This window comes from Periophthalmus magnuspinnatus, chromosome 3, assembly GCF_009829125.3.
Source record: "Periophthalmus magnuspinnatus isolate fPerMag1 chromosome 3, fPerMag1.2.pri, whole genome shotgun sequence".
In the NCBI taxonomy this organism is placed as follows: Eukaryota; Metazoa; Chordata; class Actinopteri; order Gobiiformes; family Gobiidae; genus Periophthalmus; species Periophthalmus magnuspinnatus.
In genome coordinates, this window is record NC_047128.1 from 18,780,703 (window position 1) to 18,804,538 (window position 23,836).

At 36.8% G+C, this 23,836-nt stretch overlaps 1 protein-coding gene across 1 annotated transcript; it reads left to right on the forward strand.

The window, feature by feature from the left end:
* Positions 1–475: 475 nt before the first annotated feature.
* Positions 476–23,535, forward strand: muc15 (mucin 15, cell surface associated). The gene is made up of 4 exons (XM_033982806.2): positions 476–542; positions 9,081–9,891; positions 15,966–16,136; positions 19,532–23,535. Exons 2-4 carry the CDS (start codon positions 9,099–9,101, stop codon positions 19,642–19,644), a joined length of 1,077 nt encoding a protein of 358 aa, XP_033838697.1. The 5' UTR covers positions 476–542; positions 9,081–9,098; the 3' UTR covers positions 19,645–23,535.
* Positions 23,536–23,836: the final 301 nt, after the last annotated feature.

A 23,836-nucleotide genomic window follows, 5' to 3' on the forward strand; every position in this document is an offset into this window, starting at 1 on the left:
TGTTTATGTCACTGATTAAATCAACAGTCTAAAAATCTTTATTTCATTTATACATCGTTAATATCTAGGGATAGAAATAGGTAATGTTTATGATATAATTAATCAAATTTCTACATACACCATTAAATCCCTATCAGAACTTGGATACTCAAGTTCATGTAGGGTTAAGTGACTACACAGGAAGTGAAAAGATAAAGTATTAATAGCCTTGATGTAGTATGCCAAAATTTTCAGTGACACGTTGCATATTTTACTGTTTATCATCCATCTTTACTGTATGCTTATGACAATAGACAACCACTTGATATTCTAGGGAAGGTGTGTGTGTGTCTGTTCAACAGGTACTGGAGCAGGTTAGACAGGTTTGGTCTTTGAATGCATCATGACTGTCTCCGCCCCCTTCACCTGCTCTCTGTCTCATGCCCCTCCCTCACCTGTCCACCCTCCTCCCCCCTGCAGTGTGCTGGAATAGGCTGGCCTTAGAACTCATTCTCTCTCACAGGTAACAGCTTACATCCCAAACGCACCTGTTCAACTCGAAGGTAAGGTGACCCTTTGTATTTTAATATATTTACCAATAATATCACTGAATTCTTTATTTCAATTAATCATAATGAGAAGAAATACAATTCATTTATCAAACAGCCTCTTATGTAATTAAATTTGCATTAGTGCAAAAGAGTAACCCAATAGTCTGGACACACTGCTCTGAACAGTAGAGTTGTGTTTAACCATTGCCATAGGCCCTTATGGAACTAAAACTTAATATGTGTGGAAATGCCTTATTAATAAGCTTTTAGTGTTACTAACAATGTTACAGTCAGCATAAGGTGAGGTCATAATCTGATCATTTCTAGCACTGACTCAAAGCATTTTACATCAACAAATCATTCATTCACACACTCACACACACACACACACACACACACACACACACACACACACACACACACACACCCCCACACACACACACATTCATACACCAGTGTACAGTCTCTCAGTAAGGCCATCTGGCGAAAAACCTGCCATATCACAATGCAGCTTTTGCGTTGAATATAAAATTATTTTTAATATTCAGACCCATATTTCTTATCATAAACAACAAAGGGCAAAGTTCTGTTTGCAATATTCGGTGTGACCACAATGAATAAGAGAAGTGTGCCATACCCATGTAGTCATAATACAGTAAAACATTTATGAAGTACAATTCAGAGAAAGCACTTTCTAACAGTGATGCTTTTCACACCACTGTTATTTTTTATCTTTAAAAACATTAGTAAATACAATAGTATTTCATACATTCAATTACATATTCAGTTCTATAAAAAAAACAAAAAACTGAAAAAACAAGTAATACAAGATGTATGCCGTTAACGAATTCATGTATTTCACGTGACTTTTCTTAGTTTCACTTTTACTGTCACTGGCCTGTTTTCTGTGGAAATAGCTGGTGGGCCTATTAAGCAATTAACATTAAAATTTTACATTACTTTTTTTAATCATAGTTTTACATCAGTTAAGTGGCAGTTTGCGGTGAAAACAACAATCAAAAATACAAGAAGTAGCGGTGAGTCATCTCCCTCTATCTATCATCAGCAGGGAAAATTCAATGCAGACCCAATTGACATACAAGGAAGGTAGTTTAACAAAATAAAGGTGTTTTTATTTACTTTTATCAGTGTAATCATAACTATTGTGCAATTTAGACATGTTTTGGCCATTGTCAACACAATGATTGCTAGGTAACACTTATATACCTATATGTGTGCCATATCTGCTGCCCATGTCCAACCAGGAGGTACAATTATAAACGGGATTGGAGGCCATTGGAAATAGATGACATAGTGGAATGACTGTGGTTCCAATGCGTACCGTTGTGTCCTTATGCAAAACACTTCTTCTAGCTTGCCTAGTATGAATGTGGTGTATGTGATTTGTTGTGGTCTCAGATGAGCAGATCGCAGCCATGGTTCTGTCAGTTAGCTTATTATTACTGTGGAGTGAATGGATAATGCAATGTAAAGAGTCTTTGGTGTCCAAAACACGGTATAAATAAATTAAATAATTTTTTATTGTATCAATATTTATTCAATATCCAAGTTTGACAGAATAATACTTCCCATAATCATGTCAGTTCATAGTCCATGGGTCCACTGAGGTCCCACGGTAAATACTACTTTGGTGTTTTTCCTAATAACAGTTAACGGCTGATTTAGCGACAGAGGGATGTGAAACTGATTTTATTATTCTCTACATAACCAGTCAGCAGCACATTCAAAACAAACTCCCTTCACGTGGTCATTGGCCTGTGGAGAAAATCGCCACTGCTAACTCTCCTAACTCCTGTATGTGTGATCACTCTTTACGGATTATTACCGTTAGCGTTAGCCCATGCTGTTTTCAATTTTACTTCTACAGTGATCACACACCAGAGGCTAGCTTTCACATCGTCAAAAATGCTACGTTACAGCATTCCTTTTCATGCAGACCAAAGCTTTTGAGAAAAATAATGGATCTCAACTAAAAACATGCAATCAAGTCAATATGTTGAAGTGACGTTGGAATACTGCTTACAACTGAGGTCTGGTCAAAATTAGAATGAACTTTCAAAATGTGAAAGTTTAAACCTGCTTTAGGGTGACTACCATAACCATTATCTTTAATTACTGGTCCTAGCCATAACACCAAATTGCTTTATTTGTAATTTAATTGTTAATGAACTTAAAATGTTAAAAAACGTATAATGTTGTTTCCTCATTGAAAACATACAAGAGTTGTTGTTTCATTCACAAAACACACCCTGGATATTTAGGATAACTTCTTCTCTCAAACTGAAAACACTCTATTGCACCTTATAGTGTCATGTCAGGAAAAGGTCCACTGTGTTTTTAACCTCCATCCACTTTCATTACAATCTTTTGGATAATTTCAGTCCTGGAATTGCCAACCTCTACTGAACAAAAGGTAAAACGTAGCTGTTAACATGAAAACTATCGCTTCATGACATCACAAGGTGGAACAGAGCATTTTGAGCTTTGGAAGTGTAGACAGACTAATAATAAAGGATTACTCAAACATGTATGAATGAAACAAAACACATCTTCAGATATGTTTCTGATGAGATAGCAATATTCTAACACTTTGCACTTGCCAATAGAGAGAGGATTAAGCCACAAAATGTTAGCAATTTTTGAAATGAAAATGATATATTCCAACGTTTATGGACTTTCAGTTTGGATATTTCTTTCTAAAATTGTGGATGACCTATAGAGAAATATTGTGTCTTGCCCTCCATTTGAGAGTCCATATTCTAGAATGTGAATACATCTATTTACAAGTCAAAAATCTGAGGAAAAAATTTCTGACCCTATTGGCTTAGCACATTAATTATGAATGCAATGTTTACTGGTGCAATGTGGTTGCCAAGGAACACATTCAGTTGTGCAACTTTTATGCAAATCCCTGGATGCAGAGTTCATAGGAAATCTTTTTCTAGCCACAATAACAGGATCTGTTTGACAATACTCTGGACTCTTGACAAATATTGTAGAATTAATAAAATAATCAACAATTTGTATAATCAACCATTTTTGCAAAGCCCAGTGAGCTGACTGCTGCTGTGACATTGATAAGGCTATACAAAAATGAATTTAATTACTTGAATTCTGAAGATTTATCTTTATTCCCGTAGTTTTGACTAGATAATGTTTATTTACTTAATTTTCCTAAATGATCTTGTAATCAGTGGCAAATGTCTTGAGAACTGTTAAATATTGTACATTACAAAAACATTCAACCTAATTTGGACAAAACTACTCAAGTCCTTGCCTAAGATCCAGAATACACACTTTTTCAATTGGTCAGAGGTCAGATGGGAATGATTGAGATGGATTAGCCAATCAGGGATACACATGGGCCGTCTATATCAATGAGCAAAGCATTTTATTCAAAATGATAGGTGACCAATGAGCTCCTTTGTTTCACATGTGTCACAAAAAAAAACAGTAAAAAATCTGACTGCACGATCCTGTGGGGTCAGACTCGAGGTGCGACAGAGGCCGTGACTAGACTGATGTCCCTCTGTATGAAAAATACAGAGATATCATTCAACACAAATCCATTTTCTGGATTTAGTTCACTTTATTCTAGGCTACGTATATATTTTGCAGTGCATATGAAATTATAAATTATTCAAGGCAACAGGGTTTTTCAAAGTTTTAACCCTGCTGTTTCACTATGAAAAACACATATCCCAAGTTGTTGTCTTTTTTCTTCCCATGTTTGAGTATTTCTGCATTCACTTCATCTTCAAAGCTTTGTTCCACCTGTTGATACCTATTGTTTATCTTGCTAATAGGCAATAGCTACTGTTTTTAACCTTATTCAAACTGCTTCACTACATTTTCTGCACCAGCATCATTGTTAGCTGCTAAGAAATTGCAGCTCTATTATTACACACAGAGATAATATTAAGATATAAAAAATAAAATGTTAGGTTAAGCTATCCAAGTATTAAAGCCTGAAAATGCATAATATGGGATCTTTAATATCATCAAATATAATACTAACATTTAGGTAATGTTTGTCCTTCTGAAGTACATTTGTGTTTTGTAGCGGCTGAGCGCTCCCCGAACCTCCCATCTAATTTTCTCAGTGTCGCCATAGTGTTGGTTGTAAACAAACAGCTCTTGGCAAGAACAGGCCAATCATCCGCTTTTGTTTTGATTATGAGGAGTGGAGGGTGCTAATTTTGCTCCAGTTAACGGACGGACCTGCTGGCAAATGTCACTGTAAACAAACTAATCATGCCATATGATTTTATACAGCTACACACATCAGTCACTGCTGCCCACTTTATTCATTATTATAAACACATTTATGAAGTCAATTGAGCCTAGACATGACAGCAATTTGGAGTGATTAGCATAAATTACATGTTTGAAGTTGTATTTACTTATTTTGGATGTAAAGTTGGTCAATTTTACTTGGATGTGTGGAGGAGATGGGTGTACTTGCTTATCCATTGGTTCTCAAAAGTTGTATCTCCAATACCCACCATCTAACAAACTGAATAAAAATTATAATTTCAAAATAATAAATAAACAATACAATTATTTTGCAGATTGATTCAGTAATAGCATATAATATATATTTGATTCCAGTATTTACAACAATCTAAAAGGCCAAAATTAATTCATGTGGAAGTGAATAATTATGAATTATTATTATTATTAATTAATATAATTATTTAAAATGCACTATGTAACTTTTCTAGTGAACGCTGTGTCACCTGCTTGTCTTCTTGGAGTTGTTATTGGTTTGCTTGGAAAGTTCCCGTGTATATGTTTTAAGTTATATAATTTGCATTGTATTTAATTACAGCTGTTTCAGTGCAAAAAATAATAAAAAAAAACCAAACTTGAAAAACATGCATTCTTACTGTCAGTGAGATTGCCTTTCCATAAATCTGTAACTTGCCATGGTGGCTTTACCTGCTTATCTTATGTTGTCATACTGTGGCACATCTAGCCAATGCAATTGTTTATGGAAAACAGAAAGGAGCAGCGCACCCTTCAGAAAAGTTACACTGTGTGCTTTTAATATAAACAACAAGTTTCTAGAGTATCTGCTTTTGTTTGAAGTTAAAACATCACAAGCTCTTACTGTCCTGAGCTGAGTGACTTATTAGAACAGGCCTGACCAGTAAAACCAGGGGACTGGAATCCAGAGATTTGAATACACACTGGGAGCGCTGTAGGGCCTGGCATTAACACAGCACACAACGCATTTTACTGTGATCTGAACAAGAATGTGCTCATTACATCCCCCATGGGCTCTCAGCACAAGACTGCAGGAGCTGTGGGGAAAGAACGAGAGGCTGACAGGGCCTGGTACATTTACGCTGTCAGAAAATCACCCAGTTGAAAAGTGACAACTGTGCACTGACAAGTTAATGGTTAAAAATGTGTGAATGAATAGCTTTAAATGGCAACCTAGAGGTTTTTCTGGTGCTAATGTACATGGATGTATTTGTGGATGTCTGGTGATGGTGATGGGGGCATTGCCACATTCATGTCTTGTTGGATTTGTGGGTGGTACGCAGAAATGCTTTGCTCTAATCTGGTTCAATCTTGGTTTAGTCTCTGATTGTTTTGTCCCAGTTCAGTTCTAATTTGGACCTGGTTGAGACCAATATAGTCAGGACTTGTCTGTTATTGACCTGTCTTCATTTTATATTTGACCAGAGGTGGGTAGAGCCATAGCCAAAAATTGCTCTCAAGCACAGTTACTTCAAATACAAATACTTCAAAATAATATTCCTGAAGGATTAGTAGTAGCATTAGTACAAAATAGTTCAAGAAATGAAAACTGTACTTAGGGAAACTGCTACTCAAGCAGGCCTAAGATAAATGATAGGACTTACTGTCTGGAGGTAAAATCTGAAGTTGATAAATAATGTACAAAACTACAAAAGTAAAGAAAAAATAAGTATACCTTAATGAGTGGTGCACATAACAAATTAATTTTATTTTGTCAACATAAAGCTTTTCACGTACTCATGAGAGTAATCACAAAAAAAAAAAAGAAATAAAAACACACAAAAAAGTACAAACAGTATTTTGCAATATATGACTCAAGTAAGAGTTGAAGTTGAGCATCTGAAAACCACTTTGAGAAAATTAACATTTAATAAAAAAGTGTCTTAAGTAGAGTACATGGGTAACTCAAACTGCATACTACCCACCTCTGGCCTTTGATATGTTAATTCTTGGCAGGTATTTAGAAAAAAAAAAAAAAATACAGTGGTGGTGCAGAAAGAGTCATTGAACAAGTTATTGAACAACTAGAAAACAGAAATACAATGGTAAAGTCATCCCATTTTTGGCTAAGTATTTTATTTTATATAGTTAACATTTTAAGAACACCTCGCCTCTATTCTACATTTGTATTCAAAGCAGTAGGGAGGGCAGAAAGACTTGTTCTGACTGTAGAAGCAAACCTCCTCAAAAGTGCTGGTTCTTTGAAATGAAAAGCGCATGCATTCATTCCCCGCGGACGCACATATGGGTGAAATCAATATGTAATGGTTTATGACATGCATATACATAAGGCTTTTTGAGAGATGCCCACGGTGACCCAGAATGCCCATGGCACAGATGCCTTTCTTATCTGCATTTTCAACATTTTCTTCGCATGTGGTTCAACATTGCTCATGGTTATTTTGTGCTTGATATGAAGTATGTATAAGGTGAATGATACTTAACTGTATTATTGAGTGGACTGGTGAATACTCACTTGAACAGGTTGTGTTCACTGGAATGAGATGATGTCATAATTTTAAATAGAGGGCAGTGGTAAATTTACATACACTGCATAGAAAGACACATATACTTTTTGTCTGACATGAAATCAGAATAAATTTAGGATTACCAAAATTATTTCTACTTGCCAAATGCCAGAATAATGAGTGTAGGATTAAAACAAAACAAAAAAAAGTCATTACTTTCTTCAAATTCAGATCTTTACATACATTTCATTAGTATTTGATACCATTGTCTTTAAACAGTATGACTTGGTTCAAATGTTTTGGATATCCTTCCACAGCTCACAACAGTTGCCAGGAATTTTGGCCCATTCCTTCTGACAGAGCTGGTGTAACTGAGCCAAGTTTGTAGGCCTTCTTGCTCACACATGCCTCTTCAGGTTTGACCATAAATTTCAATAAGATTGAGATTGGGGTTTTGTGATGGCCACTCCAAAACATTTACTTTGTTATCGTTAAGCCACTGTAACCAGTTTGGCAGTATGATTTTGGTGTTAACTTCCTGGCTGATGTCTTGAGTATTTCCACATAAAGTTCTTTCCTCATGATGCCATCTATTTTGTGAAGTGCACCAGTTTCTCCTGCAGCAAAACAACTCCCCAACATGATGCTGCCACCACCGTATTTCACAGTTGGGATTGTTTCTTTTGGAGTAATGGCTTCTTCCTGGCAGAGTGGCCTTTCAGCCCATGTTGGTACAGTACTCGTTTCACAGTGGATAATGACACCTTCTTACCAGCTTCAGCCAGCATCTTCACCAGGTCTTTTGTTTTTTTCTTGGGTTGATGTGCACATTTCAGACCAAATCACATTCATCTCTGAGACACAGAACCCATCTCCTTCCTGAGCAGTATGATGGTTGGACATTCCCATGATGTTTATACTTGTGTATAATTGTTAGAACAGATGAACGTGGCATCTTCAGGCATATGGAAATTGCACCCACAATTCTCTTCCTGATATATTGGCTCATTTCTTTTGACTTTCCCATGATGTTACACACGCAGTGTGTTTCAGGTGTGCCTTCAAATACATCCACAGGTGTGTCTCTTATTAACTGAAATCTTGTCAATAAACCGAAGCTCCCAAAGACATGACATCATCATCTGGTTTTTGTTATTTGTTAGTGATTAGCTTCACAAATTTTCTATATTAATCTTATGGTCTTAAGTCCTAAATCACATCTTATGGGTTGAATAGTGTCCCCATTATGAAGAAAAACCCCAAACAAAACAAAACAATTTTCTCATTTATGGTGACAGAGAAGATATTAGTGCCAGTTTTGTTTCATGTTGATATTTACAGTAATTACAGAGATATTAACCACAAATGAGGTCAATATATTTATTCAATAGTTAAACAGTTAAACAGCCAATTCCACCACTGAATTCTGACCTGCCCTCCAGCTCAACTTTAAACTATAAGGATTTTAGAATATTGTAGTTCTAAGTAAGTTCTTTCTGGATTGTGTTAAAACACAGCTCAGATTAAAGTCTAATTTGAGTAACAGAGTTTTAGACAGAGCAGTTCCTATGGTTAGCTTCACCCCCAGAGAAATTGATGACATCAGCTGCAAAGTATCTATACTGTAATATTTGTTCTGGATTTGGGAAAGGAATTGCAGAAAAAAAGGTTAGAGAGAGTGCTATTAAATAAACAACTTGAGAGGAGATAGGTTGTGAATGGTTAGAAATAGTCTTGAAAGTTACCCTATGCTTCAGCTTCATTACAATTAATAATACTTTGTCCTTTTTAGATTTTGCCCTCATCCCAAATGGAGCTGTTTTTGAAAATCACCCCCACACTTCTTCTCCTGGTCTTCACCTTCCACCCAGTGCTCGTCCAGGAACTCGCAGAGACCACAATCACTCCACGGCGGACCATGCCACAGTCCTGGCTCCGAGAAAAGGTTCCCTTAAAGAACCTTGACCCCAATCCTCCGGTGAATGACTGGCCCACAAGCGGTGAACAGACACCAGAAGAAAGTGGTGTGGAATCGGGCAACGACATGAGTGGAGGGACTCCTTCTGGATCTATGTACATCATGGAGCCAGAAAATATGAATGATACTATGGAATACACAACCCAACCTCCGACTCTTTTAAATGAGACTAACTTGGCACAGGAAAATCAAGACACCAATGTTTCAACAACTACGGAATTGCCTACCACCAATGAGCACATCACCACTGTTAATATGGATAACTCCACAGCAGTTCCAGAAATTGTTGACGTAGTTCCACAAAATTCAACAATTAATTCAAACGGCACGGATGTACAAACCACCACTTCAGCTCCAGAGAAAAACGACACAACCACAACGGATTCCGGCGTACAGTTTAGCAATGACACGGAATATGACGCAACAACAACCATAGGAGTACCGCAGTCCACCACGCAGGAGCCCATCTGGCAGGAGTCTACCACAGCTACGCCAATTGCAACCATCCCACCTGAGGAAACCACCACAACCGTTCTGCAGACCACCACTTCTGCTCCTGTCACACCGGACCGCTCCAACCTCTCGGACAAGGGGGCAGCAGAATTCGGCGAGACTGCAGAAAGAGGTGAGGACAAAAGGTTCTCTTTGTGTCTGAGGACAAACTGCCTCAATTCAATGAATACAAGTTTAACATAAAGATTTAGAGGAAAATCACTGATACTGTGATGCTGATTCTGAAAAATTGGGCAGATCAGATCGGCTTCCAGATATCACTTTAACTGATATTCTGGTTGGACATATACATTGATGTAACATGATTATTTACTGGTCATAGTTGGCCCAGAAAGTCTCTTGACATTATAACTTTATTTCTATGTATATAAAGCTGTTCAGATGTTACTTGAGGGATAAATAACAGCTACATAACACATTTGGTTCATTTTTTGTTCTAAGGAAACCAATTCTATTTTCAGTCTCTGCACTGATGTTGGTTAATATTGGGTACTGGCAGATACTTAAAACTATAGTATCAGAATTGGTATTGGAACTGAAAATGCTGGATTGGTGCATCCCTAGTTTTATGATCCGAGAATCAGGAAATCCGTGTTTGCATGCTAGTTGTCAGTAGCTTTACAGTCATGGTAGAACAACGCTCTGGTCTCTGAGAGTTGTGAAAAGTGCTTATAAGCTCATCACAGTTATTAATTAGAATGCTCGGAATGCATAAGGTAAGTGAGTAATAACATAATGATAAGTAAATATCAGGTACAGTGCTTTTAATTGTTATGGATACTAATTTGGTTTCCAGAGCAGACATTTTTCTAATTTTAGTATATGAAGCTAAAGCACTGCACAGAAGAATAACAGTATTTCTTCCTTTAAAGGCTGAACTTTTTGAAACAGCAGAGTCATTGCAGGTTGAAAGTCTATCTCCCGCAGTAACCTCACACCAGCACCCTGAGCACACACACACTCTTATATTGTTTTGTCGCTCATACACCCTTTCTCTGACCCACATTCCCTCCATCGGTTCCCACTGGCTCCGCACAAACAGCCCTTCTGTCAATGGAAAGGTTGTCTTGGGTTTCGGCTGCTATCAACGTGTTAGCTGTGAGTGAAGGGCTGCCTCACCACCACCTTCTCCGCGGGACAATGGAAGCCTTTTTCAGTCAAGGGGGCCAGTGAAAAGCGGAGTCCCAAGACAGGGCAACGATATGGGGGCTTTCTGAGAGCAGGGCGTGAGAGCACTTCTGTACAATCCGTGTGTAAATCTCAGGGACATATGACGGAAAGGCCAGATAGGCAGCTAGCTGTCAAAATGGTACAAATTCAGCTTAGCACAGCACACAAAAGGCTCGTCGTCTCAAATGTGTGTTGAGAATGAGGTGGGCCTATTTAGCAGCTGTTCAAAGAGATTCAGGGCTGGGTTGCGGATCGTTTGGTGTAATTTGATTAGGTCAACTGCTGCTGACACCGTACCCTGCGTGACAACAAGGTTTAAATGCGGTTACTGACATGGGGATCCCAAATTTGACCAAAAATTTATATGAAGAGCAAGAGCCAGACCTTCTGAAAAAGGATGGTGAAAAATACTAAATGAACACACTTTTTTTAGAACAAAAAAAGTGGGAAAGATGCATGCAACAACTTACAGGGAAGCGTATTTTCAGATAATGTCAAAATATTGGAATAGTTATATTTTCAACTCTAAATTTAAGGTCTATAATGCTGTAAATAACAAAATCATGACTATGAATAGTTGATAATAAACATTATGCATAATTAAAAACGGGCTATGCAAGTTTATTTGAGGAGCACAATTTGTACACAAACTAATTCAAATTGCAGTGTCTTTAGTTGCAAAACTGACTTTTTTCAGGGAGACTGGGTGATATACAGTTGTTACACACTCAATCATATCAGATAATCAGATAATTAAACATTTCCGTTTTGCGTGTGCCATAGGTTTATATAGAGGAAATATTGATTCATTCTGTGTGTATCCTGTGTGAAGACGTCCAAAGTTGCAGGGAAGAAGAGATAATCCACAAGCTAACAATTAAGCAGATGGGTGCAGTAAAGGACAGGCTTTTTTCCCTTTTTTATGATGCTTACGCCTTTATAAAATCAGTCCGCCAGTGCTAATTTCCCTTCCCCATTATTATTTTATTATTTCACTTTAACCAGATGCAATCTTGGCGCCCTCTGCTGGTATTTCTATTAACAACTTCCATGACAACTAGGTCTGAAATTTCAGTGACACATTATTTCTAATTATACAACAGTAAATACAACCAGTGCTGTCCAAAGTAATTAAAAAAAAAAAAAAAAGAATAAAAGTTCTACATAGGGCATTTAACAATTATATTTGCTGTGAGTTTCAAGGACAAATATATTGAAGAGTAGTCAGCTTAAATTATGAATCATAGTTTGCCTCCTGTAAAGTTCCTTATTCAGTTTTGATTCTCAGGCCTTGATTTACAATGCCCTTCTCTATAGTATGGATTTGGCAGCACCACTAAGGGCCCTTTCACACACCTGCTGAGTGGAAATCCCCTTCAAGTTGGAAGTGATTGTATTAAAACTCACTGTGAGTGTGAGCAGGACGTGCAGTATTGTAGAGTAGATTTTGTTTTTGTTGGAGGCTGGAGCTACTTAATCTTTATCTACTTTTTACTTCTATCTCAAAATGTTATTGTACATGTCTATTATAATCATAACTTCAGCTTGTTACTAAAGCTTGGCCTGTGTGTGCTCAATTAAACGCGCTGTAGCTGATTTTTACTGTCTTAAAAATGTGAAAAAGGAACTATTTTCATTTTTAAATCATTTTAAATAGTTTGCAGTGGTCCAAAGTTATTCCTCACATCAAGCAGATAGCACAAAGAAGACTTACTTTGATCTCAAGAGCTGCTTACAAATTTTGCACAAATACGTGAGAAAAGTTGAGTACAGGTTCTTTTATTATGCAGTATTGTGCTTTTTTCATACATCTTTTTACAACTTAGTTTAATAGTTTTGAAAACATTTCTATTGTCAGCAGAGGGTGCAAAGAAAGTAGCTGTGTTTGGCCTCGACAAAACCAGGTCTTCTAAATAACATGTGTGCCATGGTGATAAATTGGTACAGCAATAGTAGAGAAACAGGTCAATGATTGGTTCTGTTCTTGCCCTTGCTCCTACATGAAAAAACTAAAAATAAATATTGTGGTAATAGTGGTTCAGTTTGAAATGTAAAAAGGGAATATCCCGGGGTGTCAAATCCCAAGTGTGTATTTCTGCAAAAGAAATGAAAATGTAATAGAATGTAGGCCTTCATACAGATGCTGCGGGCACCGAGGTCAAGAGTAAAAAGATCCTGACACGTTTACAGAAACACAAGCTGCTGAATAATTCATGTGGGAGACCAGTAGGGAGCCATTCCACTGGGTTAATCATGTTTAAAAAGACTTTCATCTTTAGCTGCCATATGAAATCTATGTACCATATACAATTTGAATGCTTTGACATCTATTTATTTTTTTAAAAGATGGAATTATAATGTAACAATTACACAAAGACACAGAGTAGCCACAAATTGTACTAAAGATTAACATTACTGCAAAATAATGTTACTCAAGAAGACATACGACGTAGTGATCCAAGAAGTTACTCAAGTTAAAGTAAAACGTATTAGAGAACTACTACTCAAGTAATAGTTACTTAAAGAGTAAGAGTTAATGTGAGTAACTTAAAGAGTAAGAGTTAATGTAATTGGAAGGACAAAGCATTAAATAATGCACAAAACCTGGTATTTTCAAAGGATAGATGCAAAAATGGGAAAAACTAAATCATATCTGAAGAAGCGGTGGAAACACAGATGAAATGTCAACATAAAGCTTTTGGCATTTGTAGACTTACTCACAGTAGGAAGAATAACCAAAACTTTTACTCAAGAGTACTGTTACTTCGATAAAAACATTACTCAAGTAGGAGTAAAAGTATGCTGCTAGAAAATTTACCCTGAAAAGTACAATCTCTTAAAAAAGCTACTCAAGTAAATGCACCTCAGTAAATCCACCTCTGCAAAGACAAAGTGTGATTTCTGCCAAGTTTCATTCTTCATCACAGTCCATTACAGTTAAAGGTACAGTGTGTACATTTATGGAGTTGGCACATCACCTGCATGATTCCATGGAAATAGAAAGTTCATACCGTACTTCAGAGCATTTTCCTTTGAAATAGATACGTTTTATGGCATAATGTTAAAGACTATAGCTAAAAGAGCATTTCCATGACACATCTGATGCAAATGTCCAACCAAGAAGTTCAAATATAGCCTCCACCAAAGTTGTCAATCTAGGAAGAACTAGGCAGATTTTTTACTAAAATTTAAGTTCAATCATATTTACTATGTTTCAGTGAAATTACTTAAGCTGCCATATGCACTTTAAATAGAGCATATACTGCATACAAGAACCCGGCAACAGCAGCACAAATGAAAATGAGCTTACTTCAAATCAGCCACAAACCATTTCTAACTTTTGTTTGATGTTGAAGAAGATGTTGCATACACAGACATCACTGGTGCCCCAGCTCACCTCCATTCTCTCCATTTGCTGCTGTGTTTGCCACCACCTGCTGCTATTTCTTACAATGGTACTTTTAATCGCAAGTCTCTACGCTCTAACTCGCTTTTTGACAAGGTAATTGGTGTGGGCAGGATTTTTTGTAGCCGGGCTATTATTGGGAAATGTTGTATCTCAGAAATTTGATAAATTGCCCTAGTGTATGCCATTTTCTTTCTTCTTTTTGCCTGGCCAGAATGATATCTGTCTGTGCCTTGAGCCAGATTCAGCCTGTACTGTGCAATCAAATTAGTTTATTTCAGCAACGCCTGTGGAGCAAAGGAGCTCATTGGTCACCTATCATTTTGAACAAAAAATTTAATTGCAATGTTTTTCAGTCCCCTGTGATATTTTTTTCCTTTCTTTTTTCTGTTTTTTTCCACATTACCACTTGCTTTTCTCCATGGAGATAGATAAATTTAATGTCATGCTGTAGAACAGGTGGTGCCACAAAGAACACGACCCAGTGCATCTTATTTGATAAAAATGTCGTAAATCTATTGAGCATTTTAATATTGACTACAAACATTTAGTGAATATGTGTCATCCTCTATTTTTACCTAAATTAACAAGTTCATTACATTTAATTTAATATCCATGCCATTAGCGTTGAATAAATGAGCAGACATTAGCATTTTGTACATGTTTGTTTATGTATGTGTATAATCGGATGATGCGCGGTGAAAGTTTCTATTAGCGCGATGTGAGGAGGTTAAACAGGGATAAACACATCTGCGCCTGGTAAACATTTGGACCTGTTCCACAGACATCGCAGTAATGGCATTCATTATCTGAGTAAACCCCACATCTGAATGAGCCTGCTTATCTGAGCCTTACCCGAGAAGCTTGTTAAAAACCTCACAATTCTGCAATCATTATTCAACAATTAACCCCAAATCAAGCTAATGACAGGACATTTGGCGATGAGTTTATGACGCAGAGGAGAGCAACTCATGCTTAAGTTTTCTCAGTATTGGTCAGGTATTGGTAAGTTATCTAAAGCAAAATTGTTTTCTTGATTTACTAACTTCAAACCATACATACATAAGCAAACCAAATACATAAGAGTTCATAACACACATATAATACACATTCATTATACTGGTGGATATTTAATGTAAAGAATATTTACTTTGCAGGGGTGCTGGTGCATGTATGTCTATGGAGTAATGTTTAGCAGTTTCCATGGGAACACAATCCACAAAATAGCGGTGTAAATCATTTTTAAGATCTGAAAACTCAAAAACAGAATGGATTTAAGCATAACATTTCTCAGGAGCCTGTGATTAAAAACAAAAAACTTGCTCTCTAGGTTGTGACTGTAATGTAATGCAGTTCTTCATGGTCATCAGATTGTGCTAAAACAAAGCTCAAGTTAAAGTCTAACTTGAGTAACAGAGTTTCAGACAGAGCAGTGGCTCCAGTTAGCATTAGGCATATCAACAAAGTAAGTAGATCTAAACTGGTCAAAATGACTCATATCAAGACAAATATTTGGACAAAAATAATCTACAGTCTAACATGTTTTCCCTAGAAGTATGATTATTTAAATAGCATAAGTATCTGATTCCCTTGAATCTGTATATGTGCAGGGTTTGCGTCAGAGTCAGAGAAACGGAGGAGGAAGAGTGCATGGGGAGCCGTGTTGGGGACCTTTGTTGCCATAGCGGTGGTGGGCCTGGTGGCCTATGTCATCTTGAAGAAGAAGCACCACAAGGCCTTCTCACACCGCAAACTGGAGGAGGAGTTCCCCTCAGACCCAGGTAACGCTCATCACCTTCACTTTTGTGCACACTCTTCACATGGGCCACAGGATACAGATAAATCTTTTGTCCTGAGGGATGTTGCTCACCTCCAACTGCACTGACACAGATCTGCTGACCCTACCCAATGAATCCTACCTGATGAGACCTATGACTGAGACACAAAGATGACTGGGTAGTGCAGTGTAAATGTTTCTGCTATGTTTCATCTATCTATCTATCTATCTATCTATCTATCTATCTATCTATCTATCTATCTATCTATCTATCTATCTATCTATCTATCTATCTATCTATCTATCTATCTATCTATCTATCTATCTATCTATCTATCTATCTATCTATCTATCTATCTATCTATCTATCTATCTATCTATCTATCTATCTATCTATCTATCTAGAGTATTATTGTCAAAATACAAGACCACAGGTGTGTAGAGCAATCAAACACTGTACTAAAGTAACGTTACTTCAAAATAATAATAATAATAATAATAATAATAATAATAATAATAATAATAATAATAATAATAATAATAATAATAATAATAATAATAAAAATAATGACTCAAGTAGAAATACAAAGTAGTGGTCCAAGAAATGACTCAATTAAAAGTAAAAAGTGTTTAGAAAAAGAGTAACTGTCAGAATGTCTGATTTATAATTTGAAGTTAATGGAATTTGAAGGACAAAACATTATAATGCACTTAGTCTGGTATTTTCAAAGGATAGACACAAAAATGAGAAAAACTAAATCACATCTGAAGGAACGGCGCAAGAAACACAACTGTTCAAATCATTTCATATTGTCAACATTCTTCTAGACTTACTCACAGTGGGGAAAGTAAAGTTTTATTCAAGTAAGAAAACTGTTACTTCAATAAAAGTATTACTCAAGTAGGAGTGAAAGTAGGCTGCTAGAAAGTACAAAATTACTCAAGTAAGTATAACTGAGTATTACCCACCTCTGATTTTAAGTAACTATAGACATCCCTTGTTTGCAGTGTGAGAAATGTAATGAACCTTTTCGTCATGTGACTGTAAACAGATCTATCTGCTTGCTCCTCCTGATCAAGAGCTATTTGCAGTTTATGCAGCCACTGGTTGAAACAGAGGTCAAATGGAAACAATCACATCTATAATTACAAATATAAAGTGTTAAAAAAGAACTGAGATCACAAATGAAAGCCAATTACTTTTGCCCAAAGAAATAATTTGCCTTCTTACCAGTTTTAGTCATTTTAGAAATCAGCCATTCTACAAAACTGCCATTTCAGCATGTCCTTTCTCCCCAACTTTAATGACCGAGATAATCGAGATAATAATAAGATAATAACATAATTATAATTTTATAATAATATAATTATAATACGGTATTAATATAATTATAATAATAGTAATATAATAATTTAATTATAATAAGATAATAAGCACAACTGAATACTAAGAAAAAGAGTCCTTAAAATAGGGCTAAACACCCAAATTCTGTCCATAACCACATTTCACATATAGCTGTTAAACTGGGCAGTACCTGAAGGACTAAAGAAAACAGAGTGAGGGAGGAGGAGGGCAGGGTTTAAAGGAACAGTCTAACAGTTATCCACACTTCAAATCCCGCCCCTGCAGCCAGGTCTTTGTAGAAACACTTGGCTGTAATCAGGGCAGTCTTTCGTGATGTCAACAGCTACTGGAAATTGCTGACTGCACTGCCACTGCAACACAAATTTTAGGCATTTTTGACCAGAAAGCTGAAAATGTATCTCCATTGTACTAAAGTTTCCAAAAAATAACTAGGAACAGTAAATAATGCCATTAAACAACATGTACATAGTTTAGTAGGGAAATGGATTTAGTGTTTAGTTTCACTTTAATTGAATAAATTCTCAGTGAATCCTCAAGTGTGAAATGAAATGAAATGTCAGAGGACACACCAGGATCACATCAGGTCTTTAATCTTCTGACGCTTCTGAAGTTCTACAGTCTTATATAGAGTTTTGAAACAGAGCAAAACCGGGTTCTGTTTGAAAATGTCAGATGCCGATTTAAGATGGTATTTGGAAAATGCTAATGCTTCTGGCATTTGCTTTGCTGCAGCTATAAATATTACAGAAATCAATTGTCATTTACTGAATGTCATTCATTTTTTATTCCCAGTCTCAGGAACTAAGACCTGCCACAAACACTAAAACTTACACTGTTAGTTTCCTCCAGATGTATCGGTTTTCCCCATCAATATAACATCTGGTCAGATATGCTTGTTCTTCAGCTAGGTACTCCTGACCTGGATAATTCTGCTCCTGAGCTAGTGAAGCAACTTTAGTTTAGGCTGACCAGATTTTAAAAATTCAAAACTGGGACACACCTGTTTGGGATGGCTGGTATAAATCAAATTGTGAAAAGAGTGTGTAATATTGTCTATTCTGGAATCATTTGTGGGTCAGCATGTATTCGGCGGGACTTCTGATGATGCATTTTTTGCAGGGTCTTCTCTATTTTAGCTAAACAAATGACAATATATTCTGCTCTTTACTTTTGGGAGGTGTCAAATTGATCAAAAATAGGGACACCTTGGGCATTTCTTGTACTGGGACAAATCAGTGGTTTTGGATAAATCTGCTGGGACAGGGCTCAAAACTGGGACTGTAAATAGGGGTGTCTTGTCACCCTACTTTAGTTACTTTTGTTAATGTGAAAACAAAATGAAAACATGTTCGTAAGCATTACAATTATCCAAACTAAAATTAACCTAAAATAGTTAACCTCCTAGCATAACAGAATTATTTAGGATTTTTAAAGGTTTTATGTGAAAATACAAAAATAAACACACATGAACTGCACATGTCAATTGAATGACTGGGGCGGTTTGTATTTTTCCTGGGCTGTAAAAATCTTTCTGATTGGCTGAGGACAAAGCCAATGACACCTACAGATGGAGCTGGAGAGTGGAATGGAAATGCAATTTGGCCAAAATATGACTTAGGCAGTAATGCTATGAGGGCGGTGATATAATTTATTGTCTTGGTGCCAGAATTATTTTCTCGTGTAAATGCTACATTTCTACAAAGAACATATAACTATAAGACAAACAAAACTGTACTATTAAAGTAGAAAAAAAACCTGTTCCATTGGCAGGTAATTTAATTTGAAATCAGAAAAAAAAAATTAACCAATCACAAAAGCCTACAAAACATATTAAGTAGTAAAAAATTACTCCGATAATAGATTTTTATTTTTAACTTTTAAAATTTGATCAATTAAGCAAAAATAAATATATCATTATACAAATCTATGCATATATAAATAATAAATAATACAAAACAATTTTCATTGTTGCACCTTTATGTACTACAAAATATAAATGTGTTACTTATTTTTACTTCTTTATTGCCTTATAGTCCTGCGTCTGGACAATATCGAGCCTCTGGACCTAAACATCGGCAGAGCGGCCTACTTCAACCCAGCCCTCCAGGCGGACAACATCCAGATGAGCTCCTTCCCCAAACACTAAACTCCTCACTGAGCACCCTATACCCCAGCACCCAAGAACTGCAAACTCTCTCCACGTGCCCTATACCCTAGCTCCCAAGAACTGAATCCTTTCACCTTGGAAGCCTAAACCCCAGCATTCAAGAACTGAAACCTTTCACCAAGGCACTTTCTACCCTACCACCCAAGACCTAAACCATCTCACCCTGGCAGAGCACCCAAACACCCAAGAACTGTACCTTTACCCCAGGCACCCTACACCCTATCGCTCAAGAACTGCACTCTTTCTTTAGGCTTCCTACACCCCAGCACCCAGGCACTTTACATTCTACCACCCAAGACTTGCACCTTTTAACCGCAGCACCCTACACCCTAGTGTCCAAGACCTGAACCCTCCAGCCTGGAAACTACGCCCTAGCACCTTAGACCCTCACACAGGCATCCTAAACCACAGAACTCAAAAAATGACCCCTCTCAGCCAGGCACCCTGAACCCTTGCTCCCAAAAACTGCAACCTGCACCCTAACACCCAAGAACTGAATCCTGTCACCCTTTACCCAGCCCTTTGCACCCTTTGGACAAACCCTGCTAGTGCTTCCCATCTTTGGAACCGGCATGGAGCGCATCCAAAGGTGTGGACATGAACTGCTGAATGTTATGAATGGAAAACCATAAATGACTAGAAGATAAAATGATATTAAATATACACTGCAAAAAGGGAATATATGATGTAGTTAAAACACCCAGGGCTGGACTGGCAAGCTGGAGCATCGGGAGTTTTCACGGTGGGTTAAGGGACTTTTTGGGACGGTCACTGTCAGACTTGTGCCCAACACTATGCACAGTCCTGATGTAACACTTAAGTGGTCTTATTCAGCTTTCTCTGGCCTTATACATTCTACCGTGAGTTCACCAAGGCCCCACGCACATGTGGCCATACACACATGTGGCCCTGGCTCAGCCCTTTGTCACCCGGGTCGCTCTCAGACTTACTGCTGGTAGTGAGCCTGTTCATTGAAATTACGCTGAAGTCCAGACATTTTGTGAACACTAAGAATTTTCCAAGCCCATTCTTCATTCTTCAACGCAGTTTTTATTTTCCATCGCTAGACCTCTATTTTTAGATAATTGAAAAAATACGCTAATTTTCATGTGGCACAATCAAAGTGTTTACTGCAGAGGAGCGCAGCATGTTTCTTACGTGATTTCAGCAAAGAAGCAAAAGCTGTTATGTGTGTGTGAAGCCTGTGGTGTTTAGGGGCCCCCTCAGAAAACCTGCTGTCACTGCTGTGCTCAGACTGTGACTCTGCACCGTGAGCTTACAGGGGCACTCTGGGCACTGTGGGTCCTGCAGGGGGACTTGTTAAACTTATTTACTTTATATAGTTGTAGTTAATTGATTTCATTTCTGCCAGCAACAATACATATCATGGAGAATCTAAAAATCTATTTTGAATCAAGTCTCCCCAGTTATAACCAAATTATGCATTAATATAAACTTTTTCTGAATCGCTGCGATCAGGGGGCTGGTCCAGATCACAAACCCCAGGGGCCAGTTTCTTCTCCCAGTCCAGCCCTGTTCACACCTTCTGAATAGGTCTGATGATGTGAGTTGTTTTAAAAAGAGGATATTATGCAAAATTGACTTTTTGGAGCTTTATACCACGTTGTTCCTTGTATGTTCTATATGTCATCCATGCATGTTTGTGTAAGTTAGCGATCTTATCTGGGTACGATTTGAAATAGTAAGATTCTGTCCAGTGTACAACTTACAATCCTACATCATCTATTCTCCTGCACGGCAATTTTCCATAAATATACAAAAGCACGATACGAAACAATACTCTACAACTTCACAAACCTGATGTGATGTACAGTAGTTTCATTAGCGAAATCCATGTTGATTGTAATGTGATAGCGGTCTGAAGGAGGAGTGACAAAAACTATGATGTTCTAAATATGTAATGTGTTTGCAATTAATAGCTCATAGAAGTATAATAACCCCTCTTTAAAGTATTTATTTACGGTTAATAATCAAAATGATCACATGGTTCATTTTTTATCTGATTCCAAACTACATTTGACCTGCTTTGTTATAATAATTCAGACTCAATAATTTAAGTAAAACATATGTGTAAATAATTCCAAACTTATAAAAACAAAACTCAAATCAAGATTATTATTATCACAATATATTACATCACATGAAATTTTAACGAAGTCGAGACATCGCTTGTTTTGCAGTGTGAGAAATGTATTTGATCAGCCAAAATGAAACGTCAGCCATTTGAGTGTCTTGCCAAAGTGTCTTTACTAATGAAGCTTTGTTCAATTTACTGTTTTGTCCCTCTTACGGAATTCAATTCATAAAATGTCACATTAAGGGAAGGTTGATAAAAGGAACATTTTAATTTAATTGTAATTTAATATTTTGTATTTTTATATTTTTTGGCTCTCAATTAGAAGTAAAGTATAGTTAAAGAGATTGAAAAGAGGTAATTACAGAGATTTTATCCATTTTATCTGCTTGTATCCACTGCTTAATTGCTTTCCTTGGAATATTATACAGTATGGCATTAAACATGTCTAGCTCCATGGAGACAGGCCAAGTCACAGTAAGGATGCATATTTTGGAAGGTATTTTAGTAACAATGGAAACACCCATAATAAGAAACATGTAATAGATATGTTTAAAGCCATTGTGCGCAATAACATCTCCATGGAGACATAGGCAAGAATATGGGGACAAGCAGTTTACATAGCACAGCTTTAATGACGTGAACACAACCTATTTATTTAACGTCTTTGCACAGCATCAGTTCTGCTCTGGATGCAAGTTTTCATTGAGAATAATCATGCCCCTCGGTGAAGCAGAACAGAGCAATAGGAATGAACAAGCAGCTGCAGCCATAGCCACAATGAAGAGTTTGATTCCACATTGGCTCTAACACAAGGCAAAGGAGAATCAAGTCAAATTCTGCTCCTGGTGAATGGAAGCCCAGTTCATTTTTTACAGCACAGAGAAAGATGAGGCTGTTTTGTTATTCATAGAAAGCGGATTTTGTATTCAGTGAGATTGTTTTGTACAGCATCCTAGCATAAACAAGAGAATGAACCAGATCCATGAGCTTTTCAAAAATGTTTGTTGTTTTTAAAAAGTTGGAATTGAAAGTTGGGGTTGACTTTGACAAAAGATAAAAGAGTTTGAGGATCAATGAGGTGGGAGTGAATATGTAGCAGATATGTTCCCCTCCACTATTAAGATTTGCCTTTTTTAATTAGATTTTTTATTTATATATCTTTTTATTTTGGCAGTCAGGTGAGGGGAGAGGGGAGAGGGGAGAGGGGAGAGGGGAGAGGGGAGAGGGGAGAGGGGAGGGGCCAGGTGACAGCTACTGGTAAAATGAAATGCTCTTAAAGATGGTAGTTTTAAAGTTTTAGTTTTGTCCTGGTTTGGTCCATAAATCATTACAGATTTGATTATAAATGGTATTTGGTTTTGTTGCTGTAATTTAAAAAAAATAAAAATCCTTATGCTCATTATAATCATTAATATTCTATACTTTATTTTCTAAAAAACAGAGGGAAAAGTATGTGAAAGAATCTTTTTTGAGCATTTCTGAAAAGGTAAAATTAACAATAACATTCTTATATTCTTCCCTGGCCAAGTCTATACATAATTTATACCTGACAAAGTTCGGATTTACCATTTCATTTGAAGATTTTGGGGAATTTATTTGGGCTTCTTCTTTAGACTGTAAATGTGGAGGTTGACTTAAGGTTGACAGAGGGACTTAATATTTTTGTACATACATGTTATACTGTATAGTCAGAATGATAAAGTATATGCTAATGAGAACAAAGTACTTTATATGATAGTTACTGTACAATAAAATGCTTTGTAGAAAATGTGTGAGCAGTCCTGTTTATTACCACACATTGTTCACATAAATTATATTAGTTGAATGTATCGTTTTAATGGGAGTTTATGAGGCGGGGATGGAATATTCTACTTGTAAAAATTGCTCAATAAACTGCTGCTGGACTGATATGGCCTAGTAAGATTTTCTGAGCACACTGTTAGCTCCAGTATATATATATAAAAAAACAAAAAAAAAACAAAAAAAAAAAAAAAGATAATACTAATAGATGTGAAATGATACACTGTTCAACTGAGGAGGTTGTAATTTGTAACAGATGTAGCTGGCTTCACA